The sequence below is a fragment of the Aulonocara stuartgranti genome, assembly GCF_965226115.1.
Source record: "Aulonocara stuartgranti genome assembly, chromosome: 14".
In the NCBI taxonomy this organism is placed as follows: domain Eukaryota; kingdom Metazoa; phylum Chordata; class Actinopteri; order Cichliformes; family Cichlidae; genus Aulonocara; species Aulonocara stuartgranti.
Genome location: NC_138950.1, coordinates 302,825 through 321,843, shown reverse-complemented (window position 1 = coordinate 321,843; position 19,019 = coordinate 302,825). Strand labels below are relative to the sequence as shown.

General features: G+C 45.2%; 1 protein-coding gene across 6 annotated transcripts; it reads left to right on the top strand.

Moving 5' to 3' along the window:
- Window positions 1-1,354: 1,354 nt before the first annotated feature.
- mindy4b (MINDY family member 4B) lies at window positions 1,355-10,631 on the top strand (the record flags this gene model as incomplete). 6 transcript variants are annotated; one of them, XM_082502378.1, is made up of 11 exons in its annotated part: window positions 1,355-1,426; window positions 4,289-4,450; window positions 4,855-4,974; window positions 6,110-6,207; window positions 6,434-6,599; window positions 6,679-6,744; window positions 7,333-7,403; window positions 7,507-7,579; window positions 8,008-8,184; window positions 9,739-9,919; window positions 10,005-10,631. In XM_082502378.1, the coding sequence occupies 11 exons, from the start codon at window positions 1,355-1,357 to the stop codon at window positions 10,142-10,144; spliced, it is 1,326 nt and encodes a 441-aa protein (XP_082358504.1). In that variant the 3' UTR covers window positions 10,145-10,631. The 6 variants fall into 6 exon arrangements, with proteins under 6 accessions (XP_082358504.1, XP_082358499.1, XP_082358500.1 ...); XM_082502373.1 differs by lacking the exon at window positions 1,355-1,426 and adding an exon at window positions 3,131-4,018 and having other exon boundaries at window positions 4,307-4,450; window positions 7,377-7,403; XM_082502374.1 differs by lacking the exon at window positions 1,355-1,426 and adding an exon at window positions 3,131-4,018 and having other exon boundaries at window positions 4,307-4,450.
- Window positions 10,632-19,019: the final 8,388 nt, after the last annotated feature.

Here is a 19,019-nt window from a genome sequence, read left to right as displayed (position 1 = left end):
AAGACCCTCTTAATATAACTCCCCAGCAAACTGAGATCGTGGCTTTTTGTTCCCTTCTTGCTAGACGCTGTATTTTACGCCTCCATCTGCATTGCAATGGCTTAATACTGTCCGGACATTCTTGAGGGTGGAGACGATCTCACTCACAGTGAAAGGTAGTCCTGCTAAATTTATCCACAAGTGGACACTCTTTGTGGAATATCTCAGATCTTTTCCTTAGAACAATGTGATTTACCCACCTGCAACTAGATTGAAAAGAATTTGAAATTTACTCTTTTTTTAAGGTAGGCACAGGATTTAAGCCCCGCCCCATCTATTCTTTTATTTGTATTTATTTATTGTTTAATTTTATTTATTTTTACTTTATTTTATTTATTTATTTAATATTTTTTCTAATTTACTATTTTCTTCATTTTTTTCTCTCAATTTTCTGTTCTTGATGTTTAAAATTGTAAAATTTCTTAAAATTATTTTAATTTGTCTTTGTTTAACAAGAAAAAGTTAAAATGATTTGGAAATAAATATTTGAGAAAATATGTCATGTAAGATACATGTAACTCCGAAATGACAACACAGGCACGGCTTCTTCAGGACGGGCGCTTCGCTGCATTTATTGAACGCCGTGAAAACTACAAACATAAAACACAAAGGCTTTAAGCGCTTCAGTCTATCAAAAGTAACACTTGTGCTTTAACAACAAAAATTACCTCGTGGCCGCCTGCCACTTCGGAGGTCCTAGAAGAATAGCTTTACAGTCTTGTGCTAACCCTAACCCTAACATAAAATAATTAGAACACCACACATTACAAATTTTCACAATATTACAATACAGTTATGGCAAATGACAAATACCTTGTACCGCTGGTAGACTAACCAGGCCTTTGCAGATAGCTCGCTGGACTCCTTAGCGTGATTATTAAACGTGGGCTCACAGCCTATACTATCACGCCCAAACCTCGCGATAATAGCGGTGTAACAAAAACTTGCTCTTTGTGACAAGATAAACACACCCTTACAATGTTGACCACAGAAACATACAAGCAAGAACATTTTAACTGCTGGAACCATCTATTAAACTTCTTTATACATAAGCCATTTCTGTGACACTTACAATACATACAATACAATGTATATAAGTTTGTATTGTTTGTTTCACAAGCAGCACAGAGGAACATCTGGTCTCAGTCCAGACATGGAGAGTTCAGAACGAGCAGATATTTCAGTGTCGAGCAGATGTGTCTGCTTTAGACTTTAAATACTTCCTGCTTAGTTTCTGTGAAAACAGTGAAGCGTGTAGATGGATTTGTCAGGAGAGGAACTGAAGCTGTGGTGTTTCCTGTAAACTGATGAACTGATGTGTGTTCAGATGGAGGCAGAGATTCAGCAGATCCTGGTCCAGGTGTCGGAGCTGCAGCACCAAAGGAAAGTTCACTTCCTGCTTCAAAAAATCCGATCTGCTCCCCAAATCTGAAGGCCTACACACACCGCCAAAGAAACACCACAAAATCCTGAATTTTCTGGTTCTGAACTGGCCGTGCAACTCGTACACACTGAGTACGGCATTTTTCTGTCCTCTAAGCGTCAGCAGCATCAGTGAGGACTTCCTGGTCTGGTCCAGGAGCTGAAGCTTTGCTCCGCATATCAGCACGTGGCACAGCCTGGAGCTGAATCTGGTCAAACACAATTATTTTACTGTGTCAGTATCAGTGTGTGTAGAGCTGTGAGAGACACATCGACATGTGACAATCAGAAACATGGAGCCTCTTTGTTGCTGCTGCATGAACAGATGAGTCCCAAAAACACTTAGAACACATAAAATATTTGTAGGATTTTATGTGTCAGGTGTGTGAAGGCTTTCAGAGAGACAACTGCACAGATATTTTCAGACTGAAGGATTTATCCTGTTGTGTTCTTCCTGCAGGCTGCAGTCACAGTCTGTGGTTGTAAGTATCAACATTCATTTACACTCAGTTTTATTCATATGGCACCAAATCACAACAGCAGCCTACGTCTATTGCAGCATAACTAAGGGAGGATTCAGGGTCACCTGGTCCAGCCCTAACTATATGCTTTAGCAAAAAGGAAAGTTTGAAGCCTGATCTTGAAAGTAGAGATAGTGTCTGTCTCCTGAATCCAAACTGGAAGCTGGTTCCACAGAAGAGGGGCCTGAAAACTGAAGGCTCTGCCTCCCATTCTACTTTTAAATACTCTAGGAACAACAAGTAGGCCTGCAGAGCGAGAGCGAAGTGCTCTAATAGGGTGATATGGTACTACAAGGTCATTAAGATAAGATGGGGCCTGATTATTTAAGTATGTGAGCAGCAGGATTTTGAATCCTGGATTTAACAGGAAGCCAAAACAGGAGAAATCTGCTCTCTCTTTCTAGTCCCTGTCAGGACTCTTGCTGCAGCATTTTGGATCAGCTGAAGGCTTTAAGGGAGTTTTTAGGACATCCTGATAATAATGAATTACAGTCGTCCAGCCTGGAAGTAATAAATGCATGAACTAGTTTTTCAGCGTCACTCTGAGACAGGATATTTCTAACTTTAGAGATGTTGCACAAATGGAAGAAAGCAGTCTTACATATTTGTTTAATATGTGCGTTGAAGGACATGTCCTGGTCAAAAATGACTCCAAGGTTCCTCACAGCGTTACTGGAGGCCAAGGTAATGCCATCCAGAGTAAGAATCTGCTTAGATACCATATTTCTAAGCTTTTCAGGGCCGAGTACAATAACCTCAGTTTGATCTGAATTAAGAAGTAGAAAGTTAGCGGCCATCCAGGTCTTTATGTCTTTAAGACATTCCTGCAGTTTAACTCATTGGTGTGTGTTATCTGGCTTCATGGATAGATAGAGCTGGGTGTCATCTGCATAGCAGTGAAAATGTATGCTATGTCTTCTAATGATGCTGCCTAAGGGAAGCATGTATAATGTAAACAGAATTGGTCCTAGCACTGAACCCTGTGGAACTCCATAATTAACCTCAGTGTGTGAAGAGGACTCTCCATTTACATGCACAAACTGGAGTCTATTAGATAGATATGATACAAACCACTGCAGCACAGTACCTGTAATACCTACAGCATGTTCTAATCGCTCTAATAGGATATTATGGTCGACAGTATCGAACGCTGCACTGAGGTCTAGCAGGACAAGCACAGAGATGAGTCCACTGTCAGAGGCCATAAGAAGATCATTTGTAACCTTCACTAAAGCTGTTTCTGTGCTGTGATGAGCTCTGAAACCTGACTGAAACTCTTCAAATAAACCTCTGCAGATGATCTGTTAGCTGTTTGACAACTACTCTTTCAAGGATGTTTGATATGAAAGGAAGGTTGGAGATTGGCCTATAATTAGCTAAGACTGCTGGGTCTAGAGATGCTTTTTGAGTAAAGGTTTAACTACAGCCAGCTTGAAGGCCTGTGGTACATAGCCGATCATTAGAGATAGGTTGATCATATTTAAGATCGAAGCATTAATTAATGGCAGGACTTAGACACCTTCCATACATGAGTCTGCGCATATCCAAAAACATGACAGGAAAATAAGACGGCTGTCACGGTGAGCATACATATCCATGCACAGCATGCTGAGGTGTGCAGAGTTTTCAGCTAACAGCTCTTCAGCTGATGGTTCAAAAGTCTGGGTTCGACTCAGACTGCCACTGTTTCCAAAAGAAAGCATATTTCTGTTTCTGTAACTAGAAATGAATTTGAAATGTTGACAGTAACTCAGAGACCCTCTCTCAGCATCCATCACGCCTGATAGAGCGATAGATAGATCAGCTCTGCCCTCTGTTGGTGGTGCCGCTGCACTGCACTCAGGTCAGTTTTCAGCTGACTGTGTAACACTCAGTCAGGCTGCAGCTTCAGACAGGATGAAGGAGCAGCTCGTCATCCTCGCCGTGGCTCCGCTGTAGTGTTAGTAAGGGCCGTCCCTCAGCTGTAGTCAGTGATGTCAGACCGCAGGCTGGACTACATCGAGCTGCTCTGGCAGGAAGTGAGCAGGAATCCTCACGTGAGTCACCTCTAAGAAAATACTACTGCACTTACTACCACCACGTACTGTGTTTGATCAGTGTCACCCTCACGCTCCGCTCTGTTCATCAGCTGTCCAGGAGCTCATATTGATTTATTTTGGTGTGTGCACTGAGGGGAGACAAAGGTAAACGCCTTCCTGAGTAACGTGACTGCAGGTTTGCTGTAAATCTGATGTTTCCGTTGTTCAGCGTTGAAGCTGTGGGAAGTGTTTTTTTCATTGTGACTGAATGGTCGAAGGCAGCTGTTTGTCTCGCTTTCTCCTCAGAGGCTGCTGGATGTGGAGAAAGAGGAGGAGCAGGAGGAAGCCCCTCCACCCCGGAGGACCCTTCAAGCCCTCTGCTCTATCCCCCGGAGGCTGGCCATCTCTGCGGGGCTCGGGGGAACGCCGGTCACCCCCCAACTGATTGAGGTAAACACAAGGATTCAGAAACAGGTCACCTGACACCCAGCGGTGTCAGGTGACCTGTTTTCCTGTAAACACGATGAGCTCACCTGACCACAGATCAGCCGTGTTATGCGACTCCTCCACTTGGCTAAAGGGAGGCGGGGTTTATGAGGATACCAGGATGGAGGTGTGCAGGTGCTGAAACTCCAGCTCTATGATGTTATCTTTATGCAGTCAGACTTCTGCTTGAAACAAACAGTTTTAGTTCCTCCTCCTTTACACTAGTTTTATTATCATTGGCTGCCTGTAGCAAACAGAAGGTCTGAACAGAGCAGGGAGTGTTCAGAGCTGCTTTGACCTGTTGTTCCCCGTCAGGCTGCATTCAGGACAAACGACTGACCGATGACCTGTCTCTGTGTTGATGTCAGAGCCTGAGGAGGATTCTTCTGGGTGGAAACTTTCGTGTCTTCGACTACGAGTGGAGGAAAGCAGTCTTCCACTTCAGGGAACCAAACTCCGAGTTCGCATACGCTCTGAAGGCTGATGGGGTGAGAAACCAACTCTGCTTTTAAGATCAGGCTTCAAAGTTTCCTCTTTGCTAAAGCATGTAGTTAGAGCTGTTTGAGACGGAGAGACAGCTTCATCCATCAGGCTGTCAGGATGCTGAACTCTCTCACACACCAACTCCAGACCTGCATCCAGATGAAGTCTGAAGAAGTAAATCAGGAAAGAGAGAGAAAGGGAACGGAGGAATTAAAGTTAATATTTCCTTACAAATGTTATATGAATATCAGGAAAAGAAAAGCAGAAACTCGAACTAAACCTTTAGCTTTTTAACCTTTCTTAATTTTTTGATAAATTTTACATTATAATATTCTATATAATACAGGAGTGTTATTTATCCTCCAGTTCAGTGATGTACCTGATAAATAATGTTGAACGTTCTTACTTTCACTGTCACACAGCTGATTCAATTGTTAAGACCCTCTCAAATTTATTAAAAAAATGTATCACTCGTTCATAAAGAAGAAGGTAACTACGTGTGTCGTTTCCACAACACTGCTTTCCTCCCAAGGTGCCCAGAGCCGCTGAAAGGAACGCACGGACACTTGGGCCTAAAAGTTTACCAAGCTCCACACAACGTTTTCCTTCGCGTGGTTGAACGTAGCGCAGCTGTAGGCTTCGTTTTTATTGGCTGCGTGAAGGTACGTCACAGCGCGCGGCGGTCAAAATTCACCCGCTGATTGTGTGAGCACTCCTGGCTCAGCGCAGCGTTAAAACGTTGTTGTGCAGCACGAGCAATAGAAATGAACGGGCTTCAGAGCGCGGTGCGTGCCGCGTCCCGTGTGAAAGGGCAGGTAGACTACAGAATGCGCTCACCGTGTTGCTTTTGAACAAACGTCCTCTAACCAACCTCTGTGCTGCAGAAGCTTCAGCACCACTTAATAGCAGACTGAGTGGGTGTTTACATTTGACCCTGTAGATCAGAGAAAATACAGAATAAATGTTAACTTGGTTTTTATAGTGTAAACAAAAAGAGTTCAAAGCAAACATTAAAAGCCCAGAATTTCCCGGACACGACTAAGAGCGTCATCTCACTCCTGATAGGCTGGCAGTTTTAACCCATCAGCATCAAGCCCCGCCCAGAATATTACATCTTTTAAGGTCAGGTGTGTGTTTCAGGGTGGGGCTCGGGCCATTCAGATGGTCGTCCAGGCTCGCATCATTAAGCACCTGCTGTTCACCCAACAAAGCACCTCAGACGGACAGACGCTGCACAGGTGAGGCCTCTCTGGCGTGGAAATGGTAAAGGTGAGATGTCACATGATGAAAAATGAACATGACAGAAAATGGGAACAGTGGGACGGTAACTGGTCTTTCTCTGTGCCCAGCGGTTCTCTGAAGTCGCGTCAGTTTAGCACCCAGCATCCTGCGTCACCTTTGACCTTTGGTGTCCTCGGCTCCCCACAACTCTAATGTGTTTCTATTATTTTGTCCACCCTCCAGTCTGACAGAGGTAGGACGGCGGGAGCAGGACAGAGCATTGGCGGCTGCCCTGAGCGACAGCCTCTGGTTGGCCGGCCAGGAGGCGAGCGCGACTGTCACCTTGGTAACCGAAGACTATTGCATCACATCTCACCTGGACAACAAACTGGACACCTTCACAGAGAGGGTACCGCCCTTCCTCACAGCGCTGCGACCGCTGCTCCGTCCCCAGCATCTCGTCACGTCTGTTCTTTCATGTCTTTCAGCTGCAGCTCTTCACGTTCAGCGAGAAGGACGCCATCACCAACTTCATCCTCGACCACATCCAGTGCGTGAGTACAGCATCCAATCAGGACGCCAGAATCAGGTCACTTTACCTTAGCGCTAACTCTTCAGCTTGTTGCATTAATGCGGATTCAGGTGAGAAAAACGAGCACTGATCTTTACGCACGTGACACGACTACACAAAAATACGGCCTGCGATCGGACGTGGAGCTCCGTCGGCCCGCTGTCGGAAAGGTTTCGGGTGGTTTGGAGCCCGCCGTGCGACGTGACCTGTTGTCTTGTTTTTTTGTTTTTTGTTTTTTTTATTGACAAAGCACAAAATACAGATATACAAATACAAAATAGCAAACACAATGTCAGGGGGTTCGTATAAAAAAGCAAAATAGACACAGTCTATTATAGAATCACATGATATTGAACAGGGAACATAGGTTTATGGTTTTGACAGCTTTTTGATTTTGAGAATGTTGTATGGTTTTAACATATTGTTTGGTTTCATTTAAAAAGCACCGAAAGGATGGTTTTGCGTTAGAAAATTTCGACTTATGTATATGAAATTTGGCCAATAATATCAATAAGTTAATCAAATAAAATTCGTTTGCCCTGTGCATGGGGTATGACCTGTTGTCTTGTAGTTTCAGGAGGAGGGCAGTCATGGCGTCATCCTTTTCCTCTACAGCCTCATCTGCTCCCGTACCATCGAGAGGTAACCACACAGCTCTGCGATGTTAGCGCCCCCGACAGGAAACAGTCTGTTACAGCCCGCTGGTTAACTGAGCCGTTGACCATGTGCGTCCTCTTCCTCACAGGCTGAGGCAGGACCTAGACTCTCCTACGTCATACCTGCTGCACCTCAGCCCGGGCAGCTCTGCCTGTCGGCAGGTAAGAGCTCACCTGACTCATGTTGCCAGACTTCATTTAGAAATCTTTATGTAAGGCGTTTGTACCTGTGCACTATCAGATACCAGGCCCGCACCTGTCACAGGTGTGTCGTTTTACATGCGTGCTCCGCCCACTCATGTCATTCACTCAGCAGCTTCCTCGTCGCTCTGTGTTCAGCTAAAAATGTCTCAATCAGAGAGCACCATGGGAAGTAAAAATCTGCTGGGGGGGCTAAACAGCTGACAGTGACATCATCAGACATGGATGCTCGTTTGTGTTTCCTGCTGATGTCGCCTCCGTCAGCCTCAGCTCTTGTGCTGACCGCTCAACGATCAGAGCGTCTCTGTTAGCCTGAGAGCGTCTGCGAGCGTGCGCACCTGTAGAGTGCAAAGTGGGAGGAGCCTCCAGGTCTCTGCTTGTGTATGCAGGCTCTGCTGAACCTACTACTGACCGGCAGAGCCAGCCCGCACCTCTTCAACGGGATGCGGCACTTCGGGCAGGACGGCCTGCCTCTGCAGCGCCCCCTGCAGGGCGTCCTGTCCCGCAGCGATGTAGGATATCTGCGCTGGAGTCGAGAGGAGATGGAGCGCGGTGCGCTGCCGCAGGTAGAGACCTGTAACCGAGCACCGCTGGCACACACACACTCACAGCTATGTGTTGATTACAGGTCTTTCGGTGACATGAGGAAGCAGCAGAGCACAGCTGATGTAATCAGGATACTCACAGTAACCTTTCAGGTGTGCCTCAGGTGTGTGTTACATCCGTCTATGCTGCTCTCATCAGTCTTCAGTCCTTCAGTTTCTCATTTTAAACAGCTGACGGCCGGCAGCTGTGAGCTGAGGCTGGGAAGCAGCTCGTGGTGCTGTGAGGTCGTTTCACTACAGCAGAAACCAGTAAAACTGTGTCCTTTACTGGTTTACCCATTATATTACAGCCTGATACACACCGTTTGGGCTCTGTGGATTCAATTCAATTTTATTTATATAGCGCCAAATCACAACAAAAGTCGCCTCAAGGCGCTTCATAGATACAGAGAAAAACCCAACAATCATATGACCCCCTATGAGCAGCACTTTGGCGACAGTGGGAAGGAAAAACTCCCTTTTAACAGGAAGAAACCTCCAGCAGAACCAGGCTCAGGGAGGGGCGGGGCCATCTGCTGTGATTGGTTGGGGTGAGAGAAGGAAGACAGGATAAAGACATGCTGTGGAAGAGAGACAGAGGTTAATAACAGATATGATTCAATGCAGAGAGGTCTGTTAATACATAGTGAGTGAGAAAGGTGACTGGAAAGGAAAAACTCAATGCATCATGGGAATCCCCCGGCAGCCTACGTCTATTGCAGCATAACTAAGGGAGGATTCAGGGTCACCTGGTCCAGCCCTAACTATATGCTTTAGCAAAAAGGAAAGTTTGAAGCCTAATCTTGAAAGTAGAGATAGTGTCTGTCTCCTGAATCCAAACTGGAAGCTGGTTCCACAGAAGAGGGGCCTGAAAACTGAAGGCTCTGCCTCCCATTCTACTTTTAAATACTCTAGGAACAACAAGTAGGCCTGCAGAGCGAGAGCGAAGTGCTCTAATAGGGTGGATCTAAGGAGCATGGAAAGAAAAGCGTCTGGATTTCTTTAAGCTTCTTGAAGACGTTTTATCCGAGAAGCTTCTTCAGTTCTGAGAGCAGATGGTGGCCCTATAGGGAGTGTCCCTAAGAGGGTCGTGGATCCCCTATTGATCCTCTGCCTCAGAGCTGGAGAAGCTTCTCAGATGAAACGCCTCCAAGTAGTCCAGATGCTTTTCTTTCCACGATAACCATGACTGAGGACCTGTGGATAATGTGTTATCACTCATCCACCTGGATCATTCTGTTAGGGGCGTGGCCTCGTTGATGCGGGTGTACCGTTAATTTGGGTGAGAGCGATACTAGGATTTCATCATTTTATGGATGCAGCTTGCTAAACACTCCCTGTTAGCTGATATCCAAGCACTCCACCCTCTCCACCTTCAAACAAAACCAAAAACTAATATTAGCCAACAGGTGCCATTAGGCACTGACCAACCACCTCCACCTACATCAGAGACTTTCTCCACGAGGCTCTTTAAGTTAAACAGCTGAGTTCTTACAGTCAGAAGAGCGCCCCCTGCCTGTCTCCCTCCGTCTGCAGGTGGGCAGCATGCTGAAGACTCCCAGGTTCCCGGTGTGGGTTTGCAGCATCAACAGCAGCTGCTCGGTCCTGTTCAGCGCCACACGCTCGCTGCTGTCAGACTGGAGGGCGGAGCATCTGTTCCAGCTGTACTACTACTGTGGGCAGAGCTCGCAGACAGCGACGGCCAGGCTGACAGTCGGTGAGCGTTGCGGTCGCACGTCTGCAGGTCTGACCGGGATCCCTCTCGTGCTTCATCCACCATCTGTTTCCTGTTTCCTGTACAGATACTCACTCCCACCACTGGGAGGCGTCGTCCAGAGATGGAGGAGATCCAGAGAAACGGTTTCCCTCACTGGAGATGACCATCAGGACCAAGTGGGACGGAGCTGTGATCGCCTGGAACGGCACCTCCCCCTTCTACTGAACATCACCACAAACACTGGTCTGCGGTCGTCACAGCACTCCCGACTGTTTTTACCATTATAGGAAACCAGATGTTAAAAGTCCCGTTACGAACCTCACGTCTTCAGTAACCACTGATGATTCGGACCAGAGGTGTTGGCAAGGTCACCGTGGTCACTGACGAATCAGCGAACACAACCGAGCACAAACAGAGCGTCTGGAGGTAAAATGAATCCAGACTCCAGCCTGTTTGCATCCCACGTTATTCCCTGCTGTCCTCTGGACTCGTCTCTGTCATCAGACCCTGACGACTTCCTGTTCTTGTCTCCGTGTTTCTGGGTGAAGCTGAAGGCGGCTCTGTAGTAGCGTCACGTCTGCCCAACGTTTAACCTTTGAACCAAACTGGTGTTTGTCTTTGATGATGTTTCAGTCTCGTGTCCTCATCTTAAATTGTTTGATCTTCGTTTAGCTGAAAGTCTTCTGTTCCTTTGAAATGTAACAGAAATAAATCTGACTCATGTTTAAACATCCATGGAAACTTGTGTTTGTTTGGTGTGATCTCCGGGCTTGGAGGTTTCTGTTCCCTGTCACACTGCTTCAGTGAGGTCCGGCTCTGAGGAGGCCCACGGCTTCCTGAAAGCCGTCCGAGGCTTCAGTGAACATGATCAGCTTCCTCTGATTTTACCTTTGGCATGACAGGCTGCTGCTGACAAAGAGCCTAAAGACAGTTTAAAACGGCTTCTTTGCTGGAGAGCTGTTGCTCTCCAGTTAAAAACTACAAGAACATCTGACTCAAGACTTTTGCACATTACTGTTGTATTTATACAGCACGCATCAACACACTGGGGCCAACACAAAGGATAGAAGGGCCTTCAGCACCGTGGCCACAGGTCTGTGGTCACATGTCTGAAGATGAAACAGCGTTACAGTAAACCGAGCAGCTGGATACGGGAGCATGGAGCAATGTCGGAGTTATCCAAGGTTACAACATTCTCAGGCAAAAGTTCTGGTGACTAAAGTGAGCTCGAGGTTCCTGAGTCTGTGTTTCAGAGCCGACTTTCCGACCTCTCAACTCTGTTCAGGTCTAAAAGCTTCAGCCAGCAGTGATCAGAGCTGCCTGTGTGTAGGACGGACCGACACCCGAGAAGCTCGAACGCGGCTGATTGAAACACGAAAACTTCAACCCTGGAGTTCTCTAGCACATCAAGACTATCTCTCCACACCGTTACATATTCCATATGTACGGGGTACGATCTCCCTTGGTCGTGGCGCGTGGATACTTCTTTAAGACACTCCGGCGTGCCAGGCCACGCCCCACAGCTCACGTGCGTGGTTCACATGACCAGCGGGGCTCCTGTCATTGCTCGAGTGGGGCGGCTCCTCGCCTCTGCAGCTTGAGCCACTGCTATTACTGCTGCTCATGCAACTGCATGCTGTTTCCCCCTGGCGTCTTGCCCGAACTTTGCTGGTTTATGCGCCAGCCGCACCACGCTGTGTCTGATACGTCAGCCAGCGAGCGTGTGTGTTCCAGCCTGCGGCGCCAGCTGTGCACGAGTGTATCGTCCTCAAGTTGACTCTTGAGGCTCCTCTGTCTGCGGACAGCACGTGGTGACGGTGCTGGGGGTGGACCTTCGGGTTGTCGCCTCGCTCAGCCCTCCACTTCAGCAGGCGAGGCTGCCAGTCCCCCTCGGCTTCGGCTCTTCGGATGGACAGGTGTCATCCCTAGCTTGGCCTGCTACTGTAGGCTGTTCCCCTGGCGTGTTGCCCGCTTTGCCGGCTTACACGCCAGTCGGCCCTCGCTGTGGCGAGTGAGAGCTCTCCAGCCTGTAGCGCCATCTCTCTATCTGGCGTATTTCCCACATGTCATAGGTTTATGCGACCAGCTAGAGATCGCACGGTTACTGTGTAACCTGGGTCCTCTTAGGCTACGTTCACACTGCAGGCGAAAGCGCATCGAATTTCTATGCGACCCATATCCGATCATGGTGTGACAGTGTGAACGGCACAAATCCGATATTTTCAAATCCGACCTGGGTCACTTTCGTATGTGGTGCTGAATCCGATGTTTTAGAAAGCGACTGCTGTTTGATGGTTTTTTTTTTATTTTTATTTTTTTTATATAAACTTTATTTAACAAACAATGAGTATACAACATACGAACAGATGGGGACTTCCGGTGGCTCGTAGCACCGCATGGCCGCATAGAGAGTGACCTCCGGCACCAACCGTGTGTTTCCCCGGACTCGAGAGCTGTATTGGGGCTACACTGCCATTTTTCGACGCAAGAATGAGTGGGGATAAATCTAAAAAGGGAGGATACGGGCTACGAAACATTCTTGACTGTGAAATGGAGAAGGACGCCGCGGCTAGTGAGGCAAGCCTCGCATCGGGACAAGATGGCGACCGAGGAGAAGGTCTGGGTTGGCTTCGGGATGCTGTGTCGGAGTCTTACACGCCTCTCTGCAGCTTCTCTCCTCCTGCTACCCCCCCAAAAACCCATCTCCATAGAGACTGTGTCAGCTCCCAAACAGACAAAAAACAAACTAAAAACCAGCAACAAACAACTTAAACATAAACAATTACAAAGAAAGAACAATAAAGTATCCACATCTGAACCAAAGAGTAAAACAGTGAAATGTGGATTATTAAATATTAGGTCTCTCTCCTCCAAGTCTCTGTTAGTACATGACTTAATAATTGATCAACAAATCGATTTACTCTGCCTTACAGAAACCTGGTTTTAGCAGGATGATTATGTTAGTTTAAATGAATCAACACCCCCGAGTCATTCTAACTACCAGAAACCTCGAAGCACAGGCCGAGGGGGCGGTGTGGCAGCAATTTTTCACACCAGCCTATTAATTAATGAAAGACCAAGACAGACTTTTAATTCATTTGAAAGCCTGATGCTTAGCCTCGTCCACCCCAGCTGTGAAACTCTGAAACCAGTCTTACTTGTTATCATCGTCCACCTGGGCCTTACACAGAGTTTCTGTCTGATTTCTCAGACTTTATATCTAATTTAGTTCTGAGCTCAGATAAAATAATTATTGTGGGTGATTTTAACATCCATGTAGATGCTAAAAACGACAGCCTCAACATGGCATTTAATCTGTTATTAGACTCAATTGGCTTCTCTCAAAATGTAAAAGAACCCACCCACCACTTTAATCACACTCTAGATCTTGTTTTAACATATGGCATAGAAACTGAACATTTAACAGTGTTTCCTGAAAACCCTCTGCTGTCTGATCATTTCCTGATAACATTTACATTTACAATAATTGATTACACAGCGGTGGAGAGTAGACTTTATCACAGTAGATGTCTTTCTGAAAGCGCTGTAACTAAGTTTAAGAATATAATCCACCCACTGTTATCATCTTAAATGCCCTGTACCAACACAGAGCAGAGCAGCTATCTGAACGCTACCCCAACAGAGGTCGATTATCTTGTTAATAATTTCACCTCCTCACTACGTACGACTCTGGATACTGTAGCTCCTGTGAAAACTAAGGTCTCTAATCAGAAGTACCTGACTCCGTGGTATAATTCTCAAACACGTAGCCTAAAGCAGATGACTCGTAATCTGGAGAGGAAATGGCGTGTCACAAATTTAGAGGATCATCATTTAGCCTGGAGAAATAGTTTGCTGCTTTATAAGAAAGCCCTCCGCAAAGCCAGAACATCTTACTATTCATCACTGATTGAAGAAAATAAGAACAACCCCAGGTTTCTCTTCAGCTCTGTAGCCAGGCTGACAAACAGTCAGAGCTCTTTTGAGCCAACAATCCCTTTAACGTTAACTAGTAATGACTTCATGAACTTCTTCACAAATAACATTTTTATCATTAGAGAAAAAATTACCAGTAATCATCCCACAGATGTAATATTATCTACAGCTACTCTTAGTACCATTGATGTTAAGTTAGACTCTTTTTCTCCAATTGATCTTTCTGAGTTAACTTCAATAATTACTTCCTCCAAACCATCAACGTGTCTTTTAGACCCCATTCCTACAAAACTGCTCAAAGAAGTCCTGCCATTAATTAATTCTTCGATCTTAAATATGATCAACCTATCTCTAATAATCGGCTATGTACCACAGGCCTTCAAGCTGGCTGTAGTTAAACCTTTACTCAAAAAGCATCTCTAGACCCAGCAGTCTTAGCTAATTATAGGCCAACCTCCAACCTTCCTTTCATATCAAACATCCTTGAAAGAGTAGTTGTCAAACAGCTAACAGATCATCTGCAGAGGTTTATTTGAAGAGTTTCAGTCAGGTTTCAGAGCTCAGCACAGCACAGAAACAGCTTTAGTGAAGGTTACAAATGATCTTCTTATGGCCTCTGACAGTGGACTCATCTCTGTGCTTGTCCTGCTAGACCTCAGTGCAGCGTTCGATACTGTCGACCATAATATCCTATTAGAGCGATTAGAACATGCTGTAGGTATTACAGGTACTGCACTGCAGTGGTTTGTATCATATCTATCTAATAGACTCCAGTTTGTGCATGTAAATGGAGAGTCCTCTTCACACACTGAGGTTAATTATGGAGTTCCACAGGGTTCAGTGCTAGGACCAATTCTGTTTACATTATACATGCTTCCCTTAGGCAGCATCATTAGAAGACATAGCATACATTTACACTGCTATGCAGATGACACCCAGCTCTATCTGTCCATGAAGCCAGATAACACACACCAATGAGTTAAACTGCAGGAATGTCTTAAAGACATAAAGACCTGGATGGCCGCTAACTTTCTACTTCTTGATTCAGATCAAACTGAGGTTATTGTACTCGGCCCTGAAAAGCTTAGAAATATGATATCTAACCAGATTCTTACTCTGGATGGCATTACCGTGGCCTCCAGTAACACTGTGAGGAACCTTGGAGTCATTTTTGACCAGGACATGTCCTTCAACGCACATATTAAACAAATATGTAAGATTGCGTTCTTCCATTTGTGCAACATCTCTAAAGTTAGAAATATCCTGTCTCAGAGTGACGCTGAAAAACTAGTTCATGCATTTATTACTTCCAGGCTGGACGACTGTAATTTATTATTATCAGGAAGTCCAAAAAACTCCCTTAAAGCCTTCAGCTGATCCAAAATGCTGCAGCAAGAGTCCTGACAGGGACTAGAAAGAGAGAGCAGATTTCTCCTGTTTTGGCTTCCTGTTAAGTCCAGAATTGAATTCAAAATCCTGCTCCTCACATACAAGGTCTTAAATAATCAGGCCCCATCTTATCTTAATGACCTTGTAGTACCATATCAGCCTATTAGAGCGCTTCGCTCTCGCTCTGCAGGCCTACTTGTTGTTCCTAGAGTATTTAAAAGTAGAATGGGAGGCAGAGCCTTCAGTTTTCAGGCCCCTCTTCTGTGGAACCAGCTTCCAGTTTGGATTCAGGAGACAGACACTATCTCTACTTTCAAGATCAGGCTTCAAACTTTCCTTTTTGCTAAAGCATATAGTTAGTGCTGGACCAGGTGACCCTGAATCCTCCCTTAGTTATGCTGCAATAGACTTAGGCTGCCGGGGGATTCCCATGATGCATTGAGTTTTTCCTTTCCAGTCACCTTTCTCACTCACTATGTATTAACAGACCTCTCTGCATTGAATCATATCTGTTATTAACCTCTGTCTCTCTTCCACAGCATGTCTTTATCCTGTCTTCCTTCTCTCACCCCAACCGGTCGCAGCAAATTGCCCCGCCCCTCCCTGAGCCTGGTTCTGCCGGAGGTTTCTTCCTGTTAAAAGGGAGTTTTTCCTTCCCACTGTTGCCAAAGTGCTGCTCACAGGGGGTCATATGATTGTTGGGTTTTTCTCTGTATCTATGAAGTGCCTTGAGGCAACTTATGTTGTGATTTGGCACTATATAAATAAAATTGAATTGAATTGAATTGAATTATGAGTAGCGTACTGGTGGCCGAAATGGCTACATTGCGAACCGAATTGAAAAGTGACTTCAAAGCATTCGGTACGGAATTTCGGGAGGATATAAAGAAGCAAATGGCCGAACTCTCTAAGGAATTGAATCAAAGATTACACGAGATGGCGGATCAGGTGGAGGAAATGACTGGTCGGCTAAAGCACGTCGAGGACAACATGGCTGACTCGGAACGCTGGGACATTGGTGTTAGGGATACACTTGTGCAGCTGTTGGAAAATCAACGGGCGCTTCAGGAAAAGGTGTCCGATATGGAGGGCCGCGCTAGGCACAAAAACATCCGGATCTACGGCGTACCGGAAAACTCGGAGGGCTCGTCGGTGACTACCTTTGTCGAAAATCTGATCAAAGAACACCTAGGCGAAGATTTCGGCCCGGACCGTGCCCTCGGCATTGAGCGCGCACACCGCGCGTTGGGACCAAAACCACCCCCGAACGCCCCACCACGCTCAATAATAGTGCGCTTCCTCCGGTTCTCTGTTAAAGAAGAGATTCTCCGCACGGCGTGGAACAAAGGGGTACATATCCAAAACAAACGGGTGTATTTCGATCATGACTACTCCCTGGAAGTGCAGAAAAGGAGACGGGAATATATTCCAGTTAAGAAGGCTTTGAAGGACAGCGGGATCCGCTTCCAGACACCACTAAGTAAGATGCGAGTGTTTTATGCGTCAGGCAATGTCCTATATAATACCGTGACCCAAGCTGCCGAGGATTATGTTGTATTCCACATATCCACTTGATGGCTTATAATTTCTATAAAATGCTGTCACTAAATGTAAATGGCCTGAATAGCCCTATTAAAAGAAGCAAATTAATTGCCAAATTGAAAAAGGAGACAGTAGATTTGGCATATTGGCAAGAAACTCATCTAGATAATGCAGAACATGAGAAATTAAAAAAGATGGGTTTCAGACATACATTCTATTCATCGTATAGGGCCGGGAAAAAACGAGGAGTAGCTATCCTTATCTCAAATAAAATAAAATTTGAACATATATCTACTCTAAGTGATAAGGAAGGTCGGTTTGTTTTAGTAAAAGGTAGAATAGAGAATAAGGCGGTGACACTATTAAATGTCTATGCACCCCCAGGAAGCAACGCAAGCTTCTTTAAGAAGATATTTGATTTGATCTCTAAGGAAACGGTGGGAACTCTTATTTGTGCAGGAGATTTTAATTTACTGTTAAATCCCAGATTAGACTCAAATAATAGGGCCAAGAAAAGCACGTCTGGAGGGAAACGGGTTAAAGGAATGTTAACGGAATTAGGGCTTATTGACGTGTGGCGATCTATCCATGGGTCAGCGTCAGGATTCACTTTTTACTCTGCTCGACACTCAGTGTATTCGAGGATAGATTACTGTTTTATGTTTAATAGGGATTTACACAGGATAAAAGATTGCAGAATAGGTCCAAGAGATGTCTCTGACCACAGTGGACTTTATATAACGTTACATTTGGACGGGACACGGAAGACAACTTTGTGGAGACTAAATACCGGTATGTTAAATGACCCCGCTTTTGTGAAACAAATGACAGCCGATCTTAACTTGTACCTGCAGGACAATAATGGAGAGACAAATCACAGTATTGTGTGGGATGCAGCCAAAGCTGTCCTCAGAGGAAAAATAATTGCGTGGTCGACCGTGATTAAAAAGAAAAAGTCACAAGAATTGTTACAACTGCAGGATAGATTAATGGCCTTGGAACAGTCAGGTCTAAAGGATAAAAATACTACAGTAACCCACCAGATCAGACCGATTAAGCAGGAGATAGATAAGATATTGAGCGAAGAAGTAGAGAAAAACATAAGATTCATGAAACAGAGGTATTATGAGGCGGGGCCTAAGGTGGCGAAGCAGTTGGCGTGGCGGATTAGAAAACAGCAAGCTGAAAATAATATTTATAAGATTAGAGACCCGGTTGGTAACAATGTTGTAACTGACCTGGATGAAATTCAAAAAGCGTTTGAAAAGTATTACAAATCCTTATATAGTCAATCTACTCAGGGTGATGTAAATAAGATGACTGACTTTTTGAATTCCTTAGACCTGCCTACGATTGGTCGAGAAGCAAATAGTAAGTTAACGTCCTTAATATCTCGGGAAGAAATAATTAAAGCTATCTCCAGCCTTAAATCCAATAAATCACCAGGTACCGACGGGCTCCCTGCCGAATGGTACAAAACCATGAGGGAAAGCCTTCTTCCCCTGTTGGAAACTAGTTTTAACTATATTTTGAAAGGAGGTCTGGTACCTCCCTCTTGGAAGGAGGCCTTCATATCAGTTTTGCCAAAGGGGGGACAGGATAGACTAAACTGCAAATCTTATAGGCCGATAAGTGTCCTGAACTCAGACTATAAACTATACACAACTATTTTGGTGCGAAGAATGGATGCTGTAATGCCTTCTTTGATTGATGAAGACCAAACGGGTTTCTTGAAAAATAGACAAACCCACGATAATATTAGACGAGCTTTACACATCATCGAACACATTAATAATAAGAAAAAAAGCTCAATTATTCTTAGCAGATGCTGAAAAAGCATATGATTCAGTGAATTGGGACTTCCTCTTCCTAGTGATGAAAAGATTTGGTTTCTGTAGCGAGTTTATAAGATGTTTCCAAGCTCTTTATTCTCTCCCTACTGCCAGAATAAAAATTAACGGTAGCCTCTCCGATACTATTTTTTTAGAACGAGGATGTAGACAGGGGTGTCCAGCAAGCCCCTTCCTCTTCAACTTGTTTATCGAACCTCTAGCCCAGGCTATACGTCAGGAAACATCGTTGAAAGGGATTGTAATAGGAGGGGACGAGTACAAGGTGTGTTTATACGCAGACGATGTCTTGGTGACAATCATGGATCCCAGCTCAGGTATACCAGTATTAATGGGGATGTTGGAAACATATGACCTGTATTCAGGGTATGTCCTTAATGTCA